The sequence below is a fragment of the Acipenser ruthenus genome, chromosome 1 (assembly GCF_902713425.1).
Source record: "Acipenser ruthenus chromosome 1, fAciRut3.2 maternal haplotype, whole genome shotgun sequence".
Taxonomy (NCBI): domain Eukaryota; kingdom Metazoa; phylum Chordata; class Actinopteri; order Acipenseriformes; family Acipenseridae; genus Acipenser; species Acipenser ruthenus.
Genome location: NC_081189.1, coordinates 115,365,778 through 115,381,802, shown reverse-complemented (window position 1 = coordinate 115,381,802; position 16,025 = coordinate 115,365,778). Strand labels below are relative to the sequence as shown.

Here is a 16,025-nt window from a genome sequence, read left to right as displayed (position 1 = left end):
GTATGTATTTCAGCACTGATGTCCAGGGAATGTGATGAAGTAATAAGGGACCTTTGTTTACAGTTGATCTCGAAAGCTGCTTTCATGCACTGGGATCAAGGTAATTTTAGCACCAGCAAAAAATACTTTATACTGTAGAGGGCAGCATGATAACACGTTTTAAAACACAAGGCAGATGGTTATGATTTTGTTTTCCGTGTTGTGTAGATGGCTATTTCTCCTAAAAGATTAGCACATGGAACTTTGGGAATTTCATTTTTTTTCTCCCCAGAAACCTGTCCGTACACTTTTTGTTTTGTGTGTTAGTAAAAGCAGTACTAAAAGTCAGTTTGGTTTGGTTTAAGGATACTGAGAGTCTGTTTTAATGATTCTATGTATAATACATATACATAGAATCATTACACAGAAGCCACAGGGTCATGGCTAACTTGTAAAATATTTGTACAAATGTTGACCATATACTATATTTGTTCTGTTTTTCTGTCTTGTTTTATAAAGTGTTGTGCAAGGCATTGGGGACAGGACTAAAAGATAAATGCCTTCCAGACCCAGAGGAGGGAACCCGTGTAAAAACCAGGACAACAGAGCTGTTTCAGCAACTGTTCCACCCTCTCTCTGTCATATTGAACTGTCTGGATTCTGATGCAAGTAGGAATAAAGGTAGCGTGCCTATGAATGTATTGTTATTTTGAAAAGCCTTCAGGAGTTTCTTTTTTTTTGTCCAATATGTGGGTCTTTGCTAACCCTTTCAACCTTATTCAGTAGCTTGATGTCACCAGGTTTTTATCTGAAAGGAACTGAATTTACAAAACTTGAATTTAATCCAGTGACCCATGGGTATAAGGCATTCTTAAGTTGTTTATTTCTATTTTTGTAACATAAACAGGTAACTTGTTTCTTCAGAAAAAAATATTGTAATGACAAATACATGGATTTAGGAATTTCACCCATTTTTATTTTTTATTTTGTCAGAATACAGTACAACATCGCATATCCGGCCCCCTGTGGACTGGGGTATAGGCGGATATGTGAACATCTATAGAAAATGACATTTACACATGTATAATTAGGTTAGTGAACATAAACAACACGCAAACTGCTTTAAACACGGGGAAATTATTTGCTTTAAAAGTAAGCAAACGTAAACAAGATTAATTAGGCTACAATACACAGTGTTGCTATGCGGTTAACTATAAGCCATCTTCATGCAAAGCTTTAAAAAAAAAAAAAAAATACAAAACAAACGGTAAATGTACAGTAACTTGCAACTGATGGCTTTTTTTCTTAACTCTAGAAGTCCCTGCCTCCCTAGTTCTGCTTTCTTAATATCTCTGCCAGGGTACTTTGCGCTCTTTCTTGATATTGCCAACAGCCGATAAGAAGCTCGGTTTAAATATTGCTTTGGCTATTTAAAAAAAAAAACGTCCGGTAAACATTACGTTTATGAAGCTTGCTTTGTTTAATTCAAATGCATTTAAAAGCTACAACAACACGCTGCCAATATCTGCAACCGTGTGCTCCATCATATAAACACATTGCACAAAAAAGAGTAAAACACAAAGCTTTCTCAACTGGTGTATTGAAACGTCACTGCTACACACAGCTGACTGACACACGCACACAGCCCATCCCTCTTAAAGGGGAACGCACCAAAAGGCTGATTGCTAGAACGTTTTCTTTCTGTTTTCATGGACTTACTGACAATACCATTACTCTTGTAGCCTAATTTATTTATTTATTTATTTATTTATTTATTTATTTAACAAGGTGGTTAATTGATCAGGGCGGTTATGTGAAGGTCGGATATGCGACGTTCCACAGTATAGATATTTTAGAATACATTTTATTTTGTGAAATCAGTCAGTCTGGCACTGAGGGTGCAAAAAGTAGTGTGTTTATAGAACTCATTTTATGATGGACAAGAACAGACCGCTTTTGCATTTCACACCACAGCAACAGTGTGTTAGAACTTAATTCACAAGGGCACTGTGGACTCGGCCTGTTTATATTGTTTGTTAATGAACAATGCATTTTTGTTGGGGAATCCGGCTTTTTTGTAAGTCCTTAAGTTTCTTACTCATCAATATAAAAAACAAATAAGTACACCTTTTTTAGATTTAAAACATCATACAAAAATGTATGAAAAAGACAAACTTTCTATGTGCATTTACCTTCAGGGTTCTACATTTTCATTGCTCGGAAGTTGCATAGTAAACTAAAAACATGTAATACTGTAAGTTGATTTACAAGTTTAGCTCTGTATTTTGTTAAGACAAGTTTTTCATACTGCACAGCTTGTAAAAAGACTGGTTTTGGTTTTGCTCCTTAGGGGGCTAACACATGTTTGAAGTTTCTTCTTCTGGTCCAGACAACTGAAATGTGTTTTTAGGCTTGTCCTGTTGAGTATTTGGGTTGTGCCTAATTCTTCACAGAGTAAACCCTCACTGACAGTTAGAGATTAAGGAAGGTAGTGCTTCAGGACTAATGTAAAGTTATCCTGCAGAGAGGTCTGAGATATTTATAAACTGTATGGTGCTAAAGATAGGTGAACTTGTCAAACCCATTTGTGCTCTGCTGCAACATGGCAATAGTAATTAGAAATCTCAAAATAAATGACACTCTAAATCACCAGAGTCATTTATATTTTAGATAATTATTGCGCAATTAATTATATTAAGAATGTTTATGATTTTAAATATATTCAAATTACTATTGCTAATATTAAAAATACAACTGATAATTTCCAAAATATACCTATACACTGTATAAATAATTAATCGGTAATTGATATTGAAAGAGTTTTGGAACCAATATTATGTTTTTATATCAGCTTTATAAAGTATTTCTGAGATCAGATTTTTTTAAAATGATATATAAATAATATTTAGGGGTCTACCTAATTGCGATTTCGTGGAAATCGGGAAATTTGAGGGGTCACATTGAAATTCACCTCTTTAAGGGCCAATGCATACCGGACTAGTACTGAGAGAACAAAAAAAAGAAACCTAATTTAAATTAAATGCTGCACACTACAAGCGATCGCAAACTACATACATTAATTCTGTAGATAGGCTTTTTTTATATTCCTTCGTCGTACTGTGTGCATTGCACTTGGGCAACATTATTTTTTAAAAAACGCCCTCAGACAAATAACATTTAAAAAAAAAATAAACACTTGGTTAACTTTCTTGTTCTGTTCACATGACAACAATGTTTAAATCAGCGAATCAGTGCGTCTGTACTGGCTTTTCTGTGACCTGTGCTCTACAGTAGGAGGTGGGGCAAAGTCAGTGTTGCATTGTTATTTTGATTTAGGTTGCTAAATGCTAGTAGTTTTCAGCATTGGCGGTAAAATACCAAAAATGGACGACAAAGCAAAAAAAGCAAAGTATGTTTCGGCTGAGGATCGTGTCATCGTGCCAAGGATACCGTACTGACCCAGTGCAAGTCACTGCACGGGTACCATACCCAAGGTACTGTAGCACCAAGGCTGTTCAGTTTACTGTTCAATTTTCTGAGCAGTTTTCAGTACTGTATACTGCCCTGTTACATTCTGTACATCGGTGCTGCTGCTGAGCAGACTGAGGTGGCAGTTGTTGGGTTGTTTTTACAGTATTGTGCACATTGCCCTGTTACATTCTGTACAGGGGTGTTGCTACTGAACAGCCTGAGGCAGTACTGCACTAGTACATTACTGTGCAGCGGTGCTTGGTTAGACTGAGGCAACAGGTTTTGATTGCGTTGCTCTTGCATCATGCCGATTTCCTGTGACATATGCAAGGTCAGTCTCCCAGTGGAGGATAAGCACGACAAGTGCTCTGCAAGTTTTGTGCGACTTTTTCTAAGCACACGCTAGAAAAGCATGTGTCTCTCAGCCCTGAAGAGATGTCCATTCCTCTTGGGCAGGGCCCATCCCCTTCGCCTGCTAAAGATGTGTCTGTGTCCTCTGCAGATGGCTCAGTGCCAAGGCAGAATTGGAGAACTGCCCGAGGCAAGAGCCCACGTAAGAAGCCGTCCTTATGGTCTTCATCTTCCTCTGCCTCCCCTTCTCCTTCTCCACCTCCTCCTCACCATTCTAAGAGATCATCTGCCTCTGAACAAATGGAGAAACTCTGGGCAGCTGTTTCCCATCAAGGCACAGTGCTTGCTGAGCTGCTGCATGAGCGCACTGCTACACCTGCTCCCCCTGTTCCCGTAGAACAACATGGGGCTTTAAGTACAAACTGGCAGCACGATGATATGCTGTCCATCGCCGCCTCGCATGAGGCTGGCGGCCCAGAGTTCCCTCTGACAGCCCATTACCAGTCCATGTATGCCTGTCGACAGAGCTGTTGTCATTAATTAAGAGGGCCACTGCAAAATTGCAAGTGCCCTGGCGTGCGGATGGGACAAGGAAATAGTCCATCTTTGACGATGAGTCTGTTACGTCTTCCGTTTTGTTCAAGGAATCTTGCTGCTTTGGTAGCTACAGGAAGACAGCTTTGGCTTTCACCATACCTTTGGTCCTGCGGTGGATGAGATGCTGCAGAGCTCTCACTGTGCACGGGAGTCCACAAAGGAACTGGTGCGTCTGCTTCCCAAGCAGCCATCCCAGGTGCACAAACCAGCGGCAAACTGGCGCCCAAGGCCCCAGCAGCATCAGAGACCGGCACAGCCGGCTGCTACTACAGCCAGAGGGGGTTTTCATAACCAGCCCATGGCAGCACGCTGTGGCAACTTTTAACAAGTTCCACCGTCAACCGCAGAAGCAAAGACCTCAGGCTAAGCCACGAGCCTAGCAGGGGCCCTAGGGCCTTGCTGCCACAAGCCCAGGGTTCCTTTTCAGGAGTATTGGCATCAGTACACCATGATGACAGCTCTGCTACAAAAGCGAGCTATTTGCATGGTACAGCCCCTCCGCTTGATGGTAGGGTTCTACTCCAGGTACTTCCTGGTGCCCAAGCAGGATGGTGGCCTCAGACCAATCCTCGACCTCAGGCAGGTCAACTTGTATCTGAGTCGACAGAGGTTCAAAATGTTGACCATGTGAAAGCTGTTGCAGTCATTCAGGCCAGGCGACTGATTCACCGTGGTGGACTTAAAGGACGCATATTTCCACATCCCCATAAAATGTCAGGGCACAGGAGGTACGTGCTAGGGCTGTCAGTTAAGCCTCAAAATAGCAATCCATTAATTGGGCACACAAAATGTAATCGTTCAAGTAAATATTGATGATTTTACAGCCCACATACATTTTTGCTCCATTCCTTATTATTATTTTAATATCATTGCAGTTAAGTAGAAGCTTGTGCACAACAATTGAAAGCGAGGGGTAATTACTCCTTGGTAGCTTCAGGGGAAAAAAAAACACAACATTCGCAACTAGCCTAACATACTACAGGGTGTTATTAACATTAATTCCAAACAGATTACAGTACTTTGGAATGTAATCTTCATAAACGTCTTTTTATTCAGTGATAGCTGCAGCATCACAAATTGCATCTTGTTAATACTGTACCACCTAATCTTCACAATCTGTGAAACACACAGTGCGAAATCCCTGCCTAAAACATCATCACCATCATAATCATGATCATCATCATAATAAATTTATTTACTTACCACCATGCATATCCACTATAGGTCAAGCTGATCATTACTCCAAAATTGCATTTAACATCACTGATCATTTATTTATTTATTTATTTTTTTAATGTTACTGAATATTGTTAAAAATTAGTTATATAACAGTTCATTTTGAAATTCCAAAGAAGCGCAAACTATATACAGTCAGTTTTCTTCAATGTGCACAATTTATTGACAGGCTGTTTGCCAGGAATACAAGCCTGTCGTCCTGCTCTGGATTCAAGGCAGCGCTTTTTTTTTTTTTTTTTGTTTACATCGAACACACAGAGGGGTGTACTTAAAAACCATTTCAAAACTGATTCGCTGATAGGGTGGGACCAGCAAATCAGATGCTGGTTAACACGAGCAGGAGAAGAGCACGCCCACTGCTTGTCTGGCAGAAATACTGTAAATAGCAAGGCAGGGTGTTCGGTGCATTTTCGTTGATAAACCTAAATAACGTTATTAACTATGCGCATTACAAAAATGTAATTATTGAATAGATTATCCAGTATTTATATCGATGTATATAATGAGGAATGGAAGCGATCGAAAAATCGATTTTTGATTTAATCGTAGCAGCCCTAGTACCTGTGGTTCGCTTTCCAAGGAACTGCGTACGAGTTCTGTGTATTGACATTTGGCCTCTCTAACTCCCTGTGTCTTTTCAAAGTGCAAGGAAGATGTCCTAGCCCCATTGAGACTCGGAGGCATCAGAGTGCACAATTACCTGGACAATTGGCTCATTTGTGCCCAGTCTCCAACACAGGCAGAGGCCCACACAGAACTTGTTATAGGCCACCTTCATCGGTTGGGCTTGACGGTGAATCGTGCAGAGCCAGCGTACACCTGTGCAGTTAGCCTCCTATCTAGGAGTGCAATTCGACTCCAAGTCCATGCTGTCCACTCTATCGGACAACAGAGTGCAGACAATAGCCACCTGTTTGAAGCTTTTTCAGCTCAATACAGCACTTACAGTAGTGACGTTCCAGAGACTTCTGGGCTTGATGGCAGCAGCTACCCAGACCCTTCCTTTGGGTCTCCTGCACATGCACCCTCTCCAAGCCTGGTTCAACAACAGGGTTTTTCAGCCTGTGTTGAACCCGGGTCACCTAGTGACAGTGTCTCACCACTATCTAAAGGCGCTCTCTTGGTGGATACAGCCTGCCCATCTACATCTAGGTGTAACACTGGGAAGCGTCACCAGAAGAGAGGTCATCACCACGGATGTGTCCAGCCATGGCTGGGGGGCTGTGTGGAACGGCAGGGGTGCATGGGGGCTATGGAACCCCTGTGGCAGGGTCGCCACATAAATCTTTTGGAGCTGCAGGCAGTTTATCTGGCCATGCAGATTTTTTTACAGGAGGTTCAAGGGAGACAGGTGTGTGTCCGGACAGACAACACTTCCAAATTACAGTCCCAGGTATTTGCGTTATGCTGTCACCGTTCTTAATGGTCAGTTTGAGAAATAAAATGTCCCTGCAACAGTTGACCCTGCTTTGATCAGATATTTTTGTGTTAACTCATAAACTTTATTTAGGCATCCTACGATTAGTGTGCAAAACACAACATTGTTTCTTACCACGTATGATGAACTCCACACAACGTGAACTTCCGGTCTCCATGTTGCTTTGGTCAGGAGAAAGAACCAGATCTCTTTCCCAGAGATCCTTTTTATAATCCCCATTGGCGCCAAATACGTGCTTCTCCTCCATAAAACCTCCACCTTGTTGTATCCAAGTCAGGTTGTCCAAATTTCTCCTCGTTGCTTGGGTAAGGACTAACGTGCGTTGCACTTTGTTATTTTTGTTTGGGGGGAAAAAAAAGTATAGGGTTAGTTGTTGTTGTTGTTGTTGTGTGTGTTTTCTTTTTTTTCACTTGCCTTTTTTTTCTCAATTTTCTGCCTCTATGCTTTCCATCTGTGTAAGTGTGGTTCCCCACTTTCTCCATCTTCTAACACAAATTTATGTTTAATGTGTGTAGACATGTCAGTCACTCCAACTCACAAGGAAGCTCCTTCCCTTTGGGTGATTCAGCGTTTTGATAAAGGTCGTTCTACACCCTCATTTTTCGCACTGCAGATCCACAGCGATGCCATCAGACCTATAGTGCCGGAGGACAACAGATCTGACAGCTCCACTGCAGAACCACAGGCGCCCTATCAGCCACAGGGGTCGCTGATGCGTGGTGAGCCGGGAGCCCCTGTTCTACACCCTCTACTTCTAAAAGAGCAGACAGCCCCAGAGAACAACGAGGTCCAGGTTTTTCTCCTCCCAGGAAAAGAACGAGAAAATCTACACACTCCCGCAGCAGCAGGGAGAGAGACGTATCGGCGAAATCAGCAACCGCCATTACGGAGGCTCCAGCAGCCAGGGCTCAATCATCCCCTTCACAGCTACCATTGCCTAAAGATCTTCTTTTTCAATTGCTAAAGGAATATGAGCAGTCAAAGCAGACTCAACCTTTACAACCTGTAGCTCATACAGCAAGTTCTGGTACCGTTGCACCCAGAAGTACACAGAAGCAATACTTTCCAGGTGCCCCTACACTAGGAGATGATGATGTCATTTACTCTGCCCCCGAGGAGGATGTTTTTGAGTACACAGATGGACCCTTCCCATATACACAGATGCAGATGCCGTACTGAGAAGGATTTCATCCTCTCTCAAGGTACAAACCCAGATCTGTGCAGATCAGGATGACTTCCTTAGCATCTTGGATGCAAGGGATAAAAAAGCCTTTGAAGGCTTCCCCTTCCATGAGGCGGTCTGGAGGCCTGTTTAGGCTATTTGACAAAGATCTGCTACTTCTGCACCATGCCTGCCCAGAGTGGATAAATTCTACAGGGTGCCAGTGGATCATAAAAACCACCTTTTCAAACAGCCTAAACTGGATACCATCATGGCTACACTAACTGCAGGTATGTCCTCTAGATCTGCTTCTTTGAATGGATCTGATAAAAAAAATTGATAATTTCTTAAAAAAAGATTACTCTGCCTCCACATGCAGAATGCGGATTGATAACAGGGTTTTTTTTCCATATACAAAGGTCATTCAGAAACCAGCCACCTCAACCATGGTTCAACAGGCAGGGCCGCGTTCAACATGGCCAGGACGTGTCTATTATAAAGAGGGAGGTAGACCCTCTACCTCCTCCTGACATTTTCTTAGCCTTCCAACCCTACCCCCCTAACCCCATACACTGCCAACGGGAGGAAGGGTGTCCCATTTTCTAATCAGCTGGGAAAAAATGGCATCAGACCCCTGGGTCCTGAGGCTTATTCAACAGGGTTACAGGATTCCGTTCCAGGTTTTACCACCATCAACAGGCATCATCCAGACAGTTTTAGACTGGTCGAGTAGCCAAGGGGCATCTGCCCGCTAGAGGAAATAAGAAATATGCTGCATTCCCATGCCATAGAAGAGGTCCCCTTATCTTCACAGACCCAGGGAAAAACGGGAAATTCAGGCCTATTCTAGACCTCAGGAACCTGAACAGTTTTATTCTTTCAGAAAAATTCAAGATGGTGTCACTAGCCATCATCATCAAGGCAGTTCAACCAGGGGATTGGTTATTTTCTATAGATCTCAAAGAAGCCTGCTTCCACCTTCCTATACACAAGGAATACAGAAAATATCTCAGATTCTCCATCAAGAACCGCCAATTCCAGTTCAAAATGCTTCCTTTTGGGATCTCCACAGCCCCCAGGGGGTCCGGGGTGGCTTCCCCCCAGAATTGTTTTAGGGTATATGCTACACTCTGAGTTTTGAGTTATGAATTTTTCAGTAAAAAAATAATGAGATTAGCAATGATCGTTTCATTATAAATTTAATTTTGTTTACCTTAGTATAGATGAAACCTTTTTAATTTATGCCAACTGAAAATGATTTCAAGTACAGAACATTTTTGTAGTATGTTTGTATTTTATTTACTGTTAAAACATAACAAATTGAAATGTATAAGCTTCTAAAACAGAGAAACAAAACACTTTCAAAAAAGGAAAAACTTGTAAATAGTCACTGAGTCAGCACCAAGTGTAATAGCTATCCACAAAGTGAGTTGTTTGGAACAGAAAGGAATCCAACAGGTCAAACTGCACTTTCAGATCTTGAATGTTTAGCTTCATAGGTGGCTGACTTGGCTTTCCTGAGCAAGGTGTCACTAAAGGTTTGTGTGTGACACACTTGCTGCTTCGCCGACATCATGACTTTGTGCGTTACCAGTGATCTTAGCATGTCTGTGCTCAGGCTGGCTCTGTGTTGGGTTTTGTTTTTGGTCACCAAGCTGAACACTCTTTCACAGTCAGCATTACTGTGGAAGATGACCAAAATGCCTAGCGCGGTAACTTTACAGTAATGCCCGATTTTTTAATTTTCTTATCTTTTGTTCTGGACAGAAATATAAAGTTTCCTTCTAAGGATTCCTGCTGATCCAGACAGGAGGGTAAAATGGATTTCAGCGATTTTAAAAGAGAATGAAAAAAAACCCTAAAAAGACTGGACCCATTCGTTTGTAGTGAGCGCTTCATAAAAGGTTAATATCAGTAAGCATATATTGGTAGTTCTGATATTACGTTATTATTATTATTATTATTAGTAGTAGTAGTATTAAGTCCCACTTTAACACGCTTACTTGTATGGCCGTTGTTTTCATAAATATTTAGCTATACAGTTAAACAGGATTACACTTATGCGGGTCGGTGATTCCCAGTCCTTACATAAAAAAATACTTTACCGTTAACAAAATCCATAATGCTACATTAATGATCTTACTGAACTTCAATATAAAAGCACAAACCAGCTGTTTATGACTTGTTTAAAGCACAATGAAACGGCATTTATCTACAATATATTTGTACGCTACTTGCAAAGTAAACAGAAGCCTTACGTACCTTAACCACATTAACAATGTTAATGCTGTGTTCATTTTTATAAAATCGAATTTTATTGACATCCCTGTATGGTAACAGGCGTTTGTGAAAAACGGGACAACGAGCCAAAAACAGAATATTAAACTTAAATATTGTACTATATTATAATAAATGTTTGTACTTCCTCCCTCGCCATTCTCGTAAAATCCTCATTCAGCTGAATTTTCTTTTCATGCGATGCAGTTATCTAAACCGAGCACGTTGTTTTTTTTTTTTTTTTATTTATTTTTTTTTTTTTAAACGCAAGAAGGTTTTTTCACCCAGACAAAAATGAATGCATAACTAATGCATGAATTAAAAAACAAAGGTACCGTAGCCAGTTTGAAATAAATAATTTCCTCACAAGTCACAGTACTTCACACTCCCTCCAGTGTGTCCAAAACTGGCAGTTGAAACACAAGCTAGTCAGCTCAACAAAACCTGATAGGCTACAGTAGAATGTCGGTGATTATACAAAGAAACTGGGTGGTAGGGATTTCTGTCAGTCAACCCACGATAAGTGGTGTGTTTTTTTTTTTGTTTGTTTTGTTTTTGTTTTGTTTTTTTAAACGGAGGTTGGATCGTCAACTAAACTCAAAAGCTGATTGGTTATTCTATCAGGTAACTAAACTCAAAACCTGATTGGTTAATCTATCTTGCTTGCCTTGCCCTAAGGCCGGCCCTGAAATTAGATGCAACACTTTCTCCAACTACAGGCAACATCATAGACAATGAGCGAAATATGGATTAGGAGGCAGTGTGGTCCAGTGGTTAAAGAAACAGCCTTATAACCAGGAGGTCCCCGGTTCAAATCCCACCTCAGCCACTGACTCATTGTGTGACCCTGAGCAAGTCACTTAACCTCCTTGTGCTCCGTCTTTCGGGTGAGACGTAATTGTAAGTGACTCTGCAGCTGATGCATAGATCACACACCCTAGTCTCTGTAAGTCGCCTTGGATAAAGGCGTCTGCTAAATAAACAAATAATAATAATACGTATTATTGCGTATTATCTCTGATAAAAGCGTACCCGTGTATTACAAACTCAAAATGCGCAGAGGTTAGCAGGTCTGCAAAGACAAGGTACTCAGGATTTGGGCTTACTAGTCAACGAAGAGAAGTCGTCTCTCACCCCAACACACTCTCTAATATTCCTGGGAGCACAGTTCAATACAATCTCAGGAAGAGTTTACCTCACAGAGGAAAGAGCTGCTACAATCCAACGCATTGCAAAACATTTCAAAATAGGAGCCAGAATAACAGCACATTCCTATCAGCAGTTTCTGGGGCACATGGCAGCATCCGTCTTCCTAGTAAGAGATGCAGCGTTACATATGAGACATATGCAAAGGTGCCTCCTTTCTTCTTGGAACCACACCCTGCCAGACTCCCAGTGCATCAAGGTCTCCCCAGGGGCAGCCACAGAAGCCAGATGGTGGCAGCTTTCACCTCGGGTATGCATGGGGATGCCGCTATCTCCACATCCACCTGCTCTCCGTCTATATACAGACGCCTCCCTGTTGGGGTGGGAAGCGCACCTAGCGGACGCCCAGGTCCAAGGCACGTGGTCAGCAAAACAGAAATCACGCCACATAAATTATTTGGAGCTCTTAGCAATCTCCCTGGCACTAAAGCACTTCACCCCAATATTGAAACAAAAAACAGTACTGGTCCTCACAGACACCACCACAGCAGTAAAGTACATAAACCATCAGGAGGCACAAGATCATTGGACCTATGCACTCTAGCCATGAACATCTGGAACTGGTGCAGAACACAGGACATCTTTATAATGGCAACTTATTTACCAGGACTCGACAACGGCGTGGCAGACCTACTCAGCAGGGTAATGGCACCCCACGAATGGAGGATTCGACCAGACATCCTAGAGTGGGTATTCAACGAACTAAGACACTCAAAAATAGACCTGTTTGCAACAGCAGAAAATACCCAGCTGCCACTCTTTTGCTCCCGTGTTCACCAGGAGGCAGCAATAGCAACAGACTGTCTGTCCATTTCATGGTCAAACGACCTGATGTATGCTTACCCGCCCTTACCTCTAATCTCAGAGGTACTCAGGAAGGTAAGAAGAGACAGAGCCAGCCTCATTAGTAGCCTCCTACTGGCCCAAGAGGTATTGGTTCTCGGAGATTCTACAACTAACAGAGACAAGACCCATGCACTTTCCACTAAACCCTGACCTGTTATCTCAGAACGGGGAGACACCACAATCCAGCACTTTTTCAACTTGCTGCGTGGAGATTGAACGGCAACAATTGAGGGATAGCGAGCTATCTGAACAAGTTGTAAACATTTTACTCGCTTCAAGAAAACCATCCACCTTTCAAACCTATGCAGGTAAATGGAGGGAGTTTGTTTCCAGGTGCAAATCAAAATCCTTGCACCATTCAAACATTCCCATCTCGGAATTTCTATCTTACCTCAGCCACTTATTCCATAAGGGTCTCTCCCTGTCCTCTATGAAGGTACATGTTGCTGCAATCTCCAGCATTTTACCTGGCTGGGATAATCACCAGGTGGGCACCCATCCGTTAGTTACCAGATTTATTAAGGGAGTGAACCATCTAAAACGAGTAAAGGTCTTATTCCACAATGGAGCCTCAGTCTAGTACTTAATAAAACTTAGGAACACCATTTGAGCCCATGGCAACTTGTGACATGAAGTATCTGACATGGAAAACGGCATTCTTGATGGCAGTGACATCGACAAGAAGGGTAAGCGAGCTCCAAGCACTGGTTATTGATTCTGATCGCTCTGCCCCTTCTCCTGAACTGCCAGAACTACAGTGTTTCCCTATCCCATTCTGAAAATGCATAGTTTTTTAAAAAAATATATTAAAACTTTCAGCTTTTTTACAAAAGATTTGGGTGGCTCATAAAAGAGCCTTTTGTGGTTAAATGATTGTTTTGTTGCCGCTGCCCCTGGTCTGTGTCTGTACTCCTTCGGTCGCTTGCATCTCCTGCCACGCCTGCATAGCTGTGTGATCTGTGTGGTGCAGAGTATTTATAAAAACATCTCGACAATTCCTGCCGTACCTTCGCCTCGTTGCGTGCAACACACCCGGGGCGTGGTGATATTAGAGTATATCACACACCCTGTCATGCCTTATTGCTTATATAATATTAATGCTGGGACAAACAGGATTTTCATGTTCAGATATTCGTTCATAATTTAAATATTCGTTAGGATATTTGTTTGTTTTGAAAAAGTAACAAAAGTAAGTATCAAGACATTACAATATGTAACATGTTAAAATAAAAATATATCCCAGGAGTAAGGAATATGTTGTGTAGGCCTTTCTTTACCCCAGTGAATTAACTACAAAACAAAGGATGCCAAATAGCAATTCAAGTTAAATGTTGTTTTGTTTATTCCGTTGACACTGCATTTTATTTATTTTTTACTTTCTTTTTTTTGTAAATGTGATTTTCTGACTCTGGTTCTTTTGAGGACTTAGATTCAAGAATAGTCAATATAAACCACTGCTGTAGTATCTGAATATGAGAAACGTGTGTATTTTCCTAATTATTCCTATTTTGTTTTTCTGTAGCATATATACATTTATAAATTATTCAGGCAAACTAATATCTGCAAAAGAAAAGTAATGTTTAGGTTTTTATTGTATAATTTGTTGTTAAATACTTAATGTTTTCCCTTTTATAAGTTTGCTAAAATGTCTTCAGCATAAGCTTGGGGTATTTGCTATTTTAAAAGTATTATTTATGGTGTCTTTTGACAGGTAATTGCATTGTGGAAAGTAAACCTGCATTCACGTCTCTCAACCTCACATTGCTGAGCTGCTGTGCTTCCACTGTGCATTCCTCCTCTTACTGGGTGATGACAAAGGCATACCAGTATCTTTCATCCTGGTCACTTAATCAGTTCCTCTTAGTAACACAAGGAGATCTGAAGGTGAGCAAATAATTTCACTTTTACTGCTTGATGGCAATTAACTGAATCCTTAGAAGTGGTACCAGAATAAGTGTTGTAATTGAGGTGGCATCCTCTCAAAAGGCGTATCCTGGTAAAACATTTTTAAATTAATAATGCACAAAACTAAAAACATTGCTGTGCTCTGCTGAACTCTTCTGTATGACACCCTATTTGTTCCACTGCTACTCCTGAGGACTGTGGGTCCCAAGACCCTGTCCCTACTGTAGTAGTAGGCTACTGTATAGGGTGTGGACTGAACACTTGGCTCCAATTTGCACTTCTGGTTGTCAATTATGAAGGGGTAACTGGTATGAAATGTGGAGTTTGAAAGAAATGACCCCTGTAACACATAGACGTTAAAAATAATCACAAATCGTTGCAATGGCTTGAAAAGAAATTAATGTTTTGTAATTGGTCTCTCTTTATAAAAGCCCTCTAACAGTTACTAGCTGAGGAGGGATTTTGGGGAGTGTCTATAATGGCTGTAAAACACAGCATGACTCATAGTTGGTCTTGCTTACGAAGACAGAGTGGTATAAATGTGTGAGGAATCTAGTCACAGACAAAAGTATTGGCACCTACACTTAATATAAGATAATTCAAGAAAACATGTTAAATACATGCATTTATTGAACAAAATACACCATTTCTGGTAGTTTAACAAACAATATTTATAAAAATGTGCTCATGACAAGAGTATTGGCATCTTTACATTAAAAGTCTGTAAACAGTGTAATAAAACTAATTAAAAAAATATATCATTTTGATTGAAAACCATTACATGGTAACTAAGCTGCATTATAAAGTCAATAGCCAGAATCATCTGTTGAAGAAGAATGTTTTGGCAACACAGCAGATCATGGTCAAGACAAAGGAGTTGGATTCAGGTTTGAGAGAAGCACTCATAGCAAACTGCAACAAAGTAAATGACTACAGAACAATATCAAAGAAATCTGGAATGCCAGAATCCACAATCAGAGCAATAATCAAGAAGTACTACAAAACAAATTCACCTGAAACTATTGAAAAGTGGACATCCAAACAAAATGACAAGTAGAGCGGCAAAAACAAAATCCAAGATTAACAGCGGAGGACTTAAAGATTTAGAAGCATCAGGCATGATCGTGTACGGAACTGTACAAAAGCACCTGAACACGGAAGAGTTGTATATGCACGTAGACCCAACTTTTAATGAATGCCAATACTTTTCTTATGAACCATACTTTAATTATTTATATATATATATATATATATATATATATATATATATATATATATATATATATATATATATATATATATATATAGAGCTCTGGAAAAAATTAAGAGACCACTGCAAAATTATCAGTTTCTCTGGTTTTACTGTTTCTAGGTATGTGTTTGGGTAAAATGAACATTTTTGTTTTATTCTATAAACTACTGACAACATTTCTCCCAAATTCCAAATAAAAATATTGTCATTTAGAGCATTTATTTGCAGAAAATGACAAAAAAGATGCAGTATTCATTCATGCGTCCTTCACAAAGACAAATCTGCCTGATTCCAGCCTTGCTGAA

At 40.6% G+C, this 16,025-nt stretch overlaps 1 protein-coding gene across 2 annotated transcripts in view; it reads left to right on the top strand.

The window, feature by feature from the left end:
• ccdc142 (coiled-coil domain containing 142) overlaps window positions 1–16,025 on the top strand; it is a 59,640-nt gene that overhangs the window by 9,808 nt on the left and 33,807 nt on the right. For both annotated transcript variants that reach the window (XM_034034541.3, XM_059034368.1), the window contains exons 6-8: window positions 14–100; window positions 499–660; window positions 14,275–14,447. In XM_034034541.3, coding sequence (XP_033890432.1) covers window positions 14–100; window positions 499–660; window positions 14,275–14,447 — 422 coding nt within the window. The remainder of the gene's footprint in view (window positions 1–13; window positions 101–498; window positions 661–14,274; window positions 14,448–16,025) is intronic.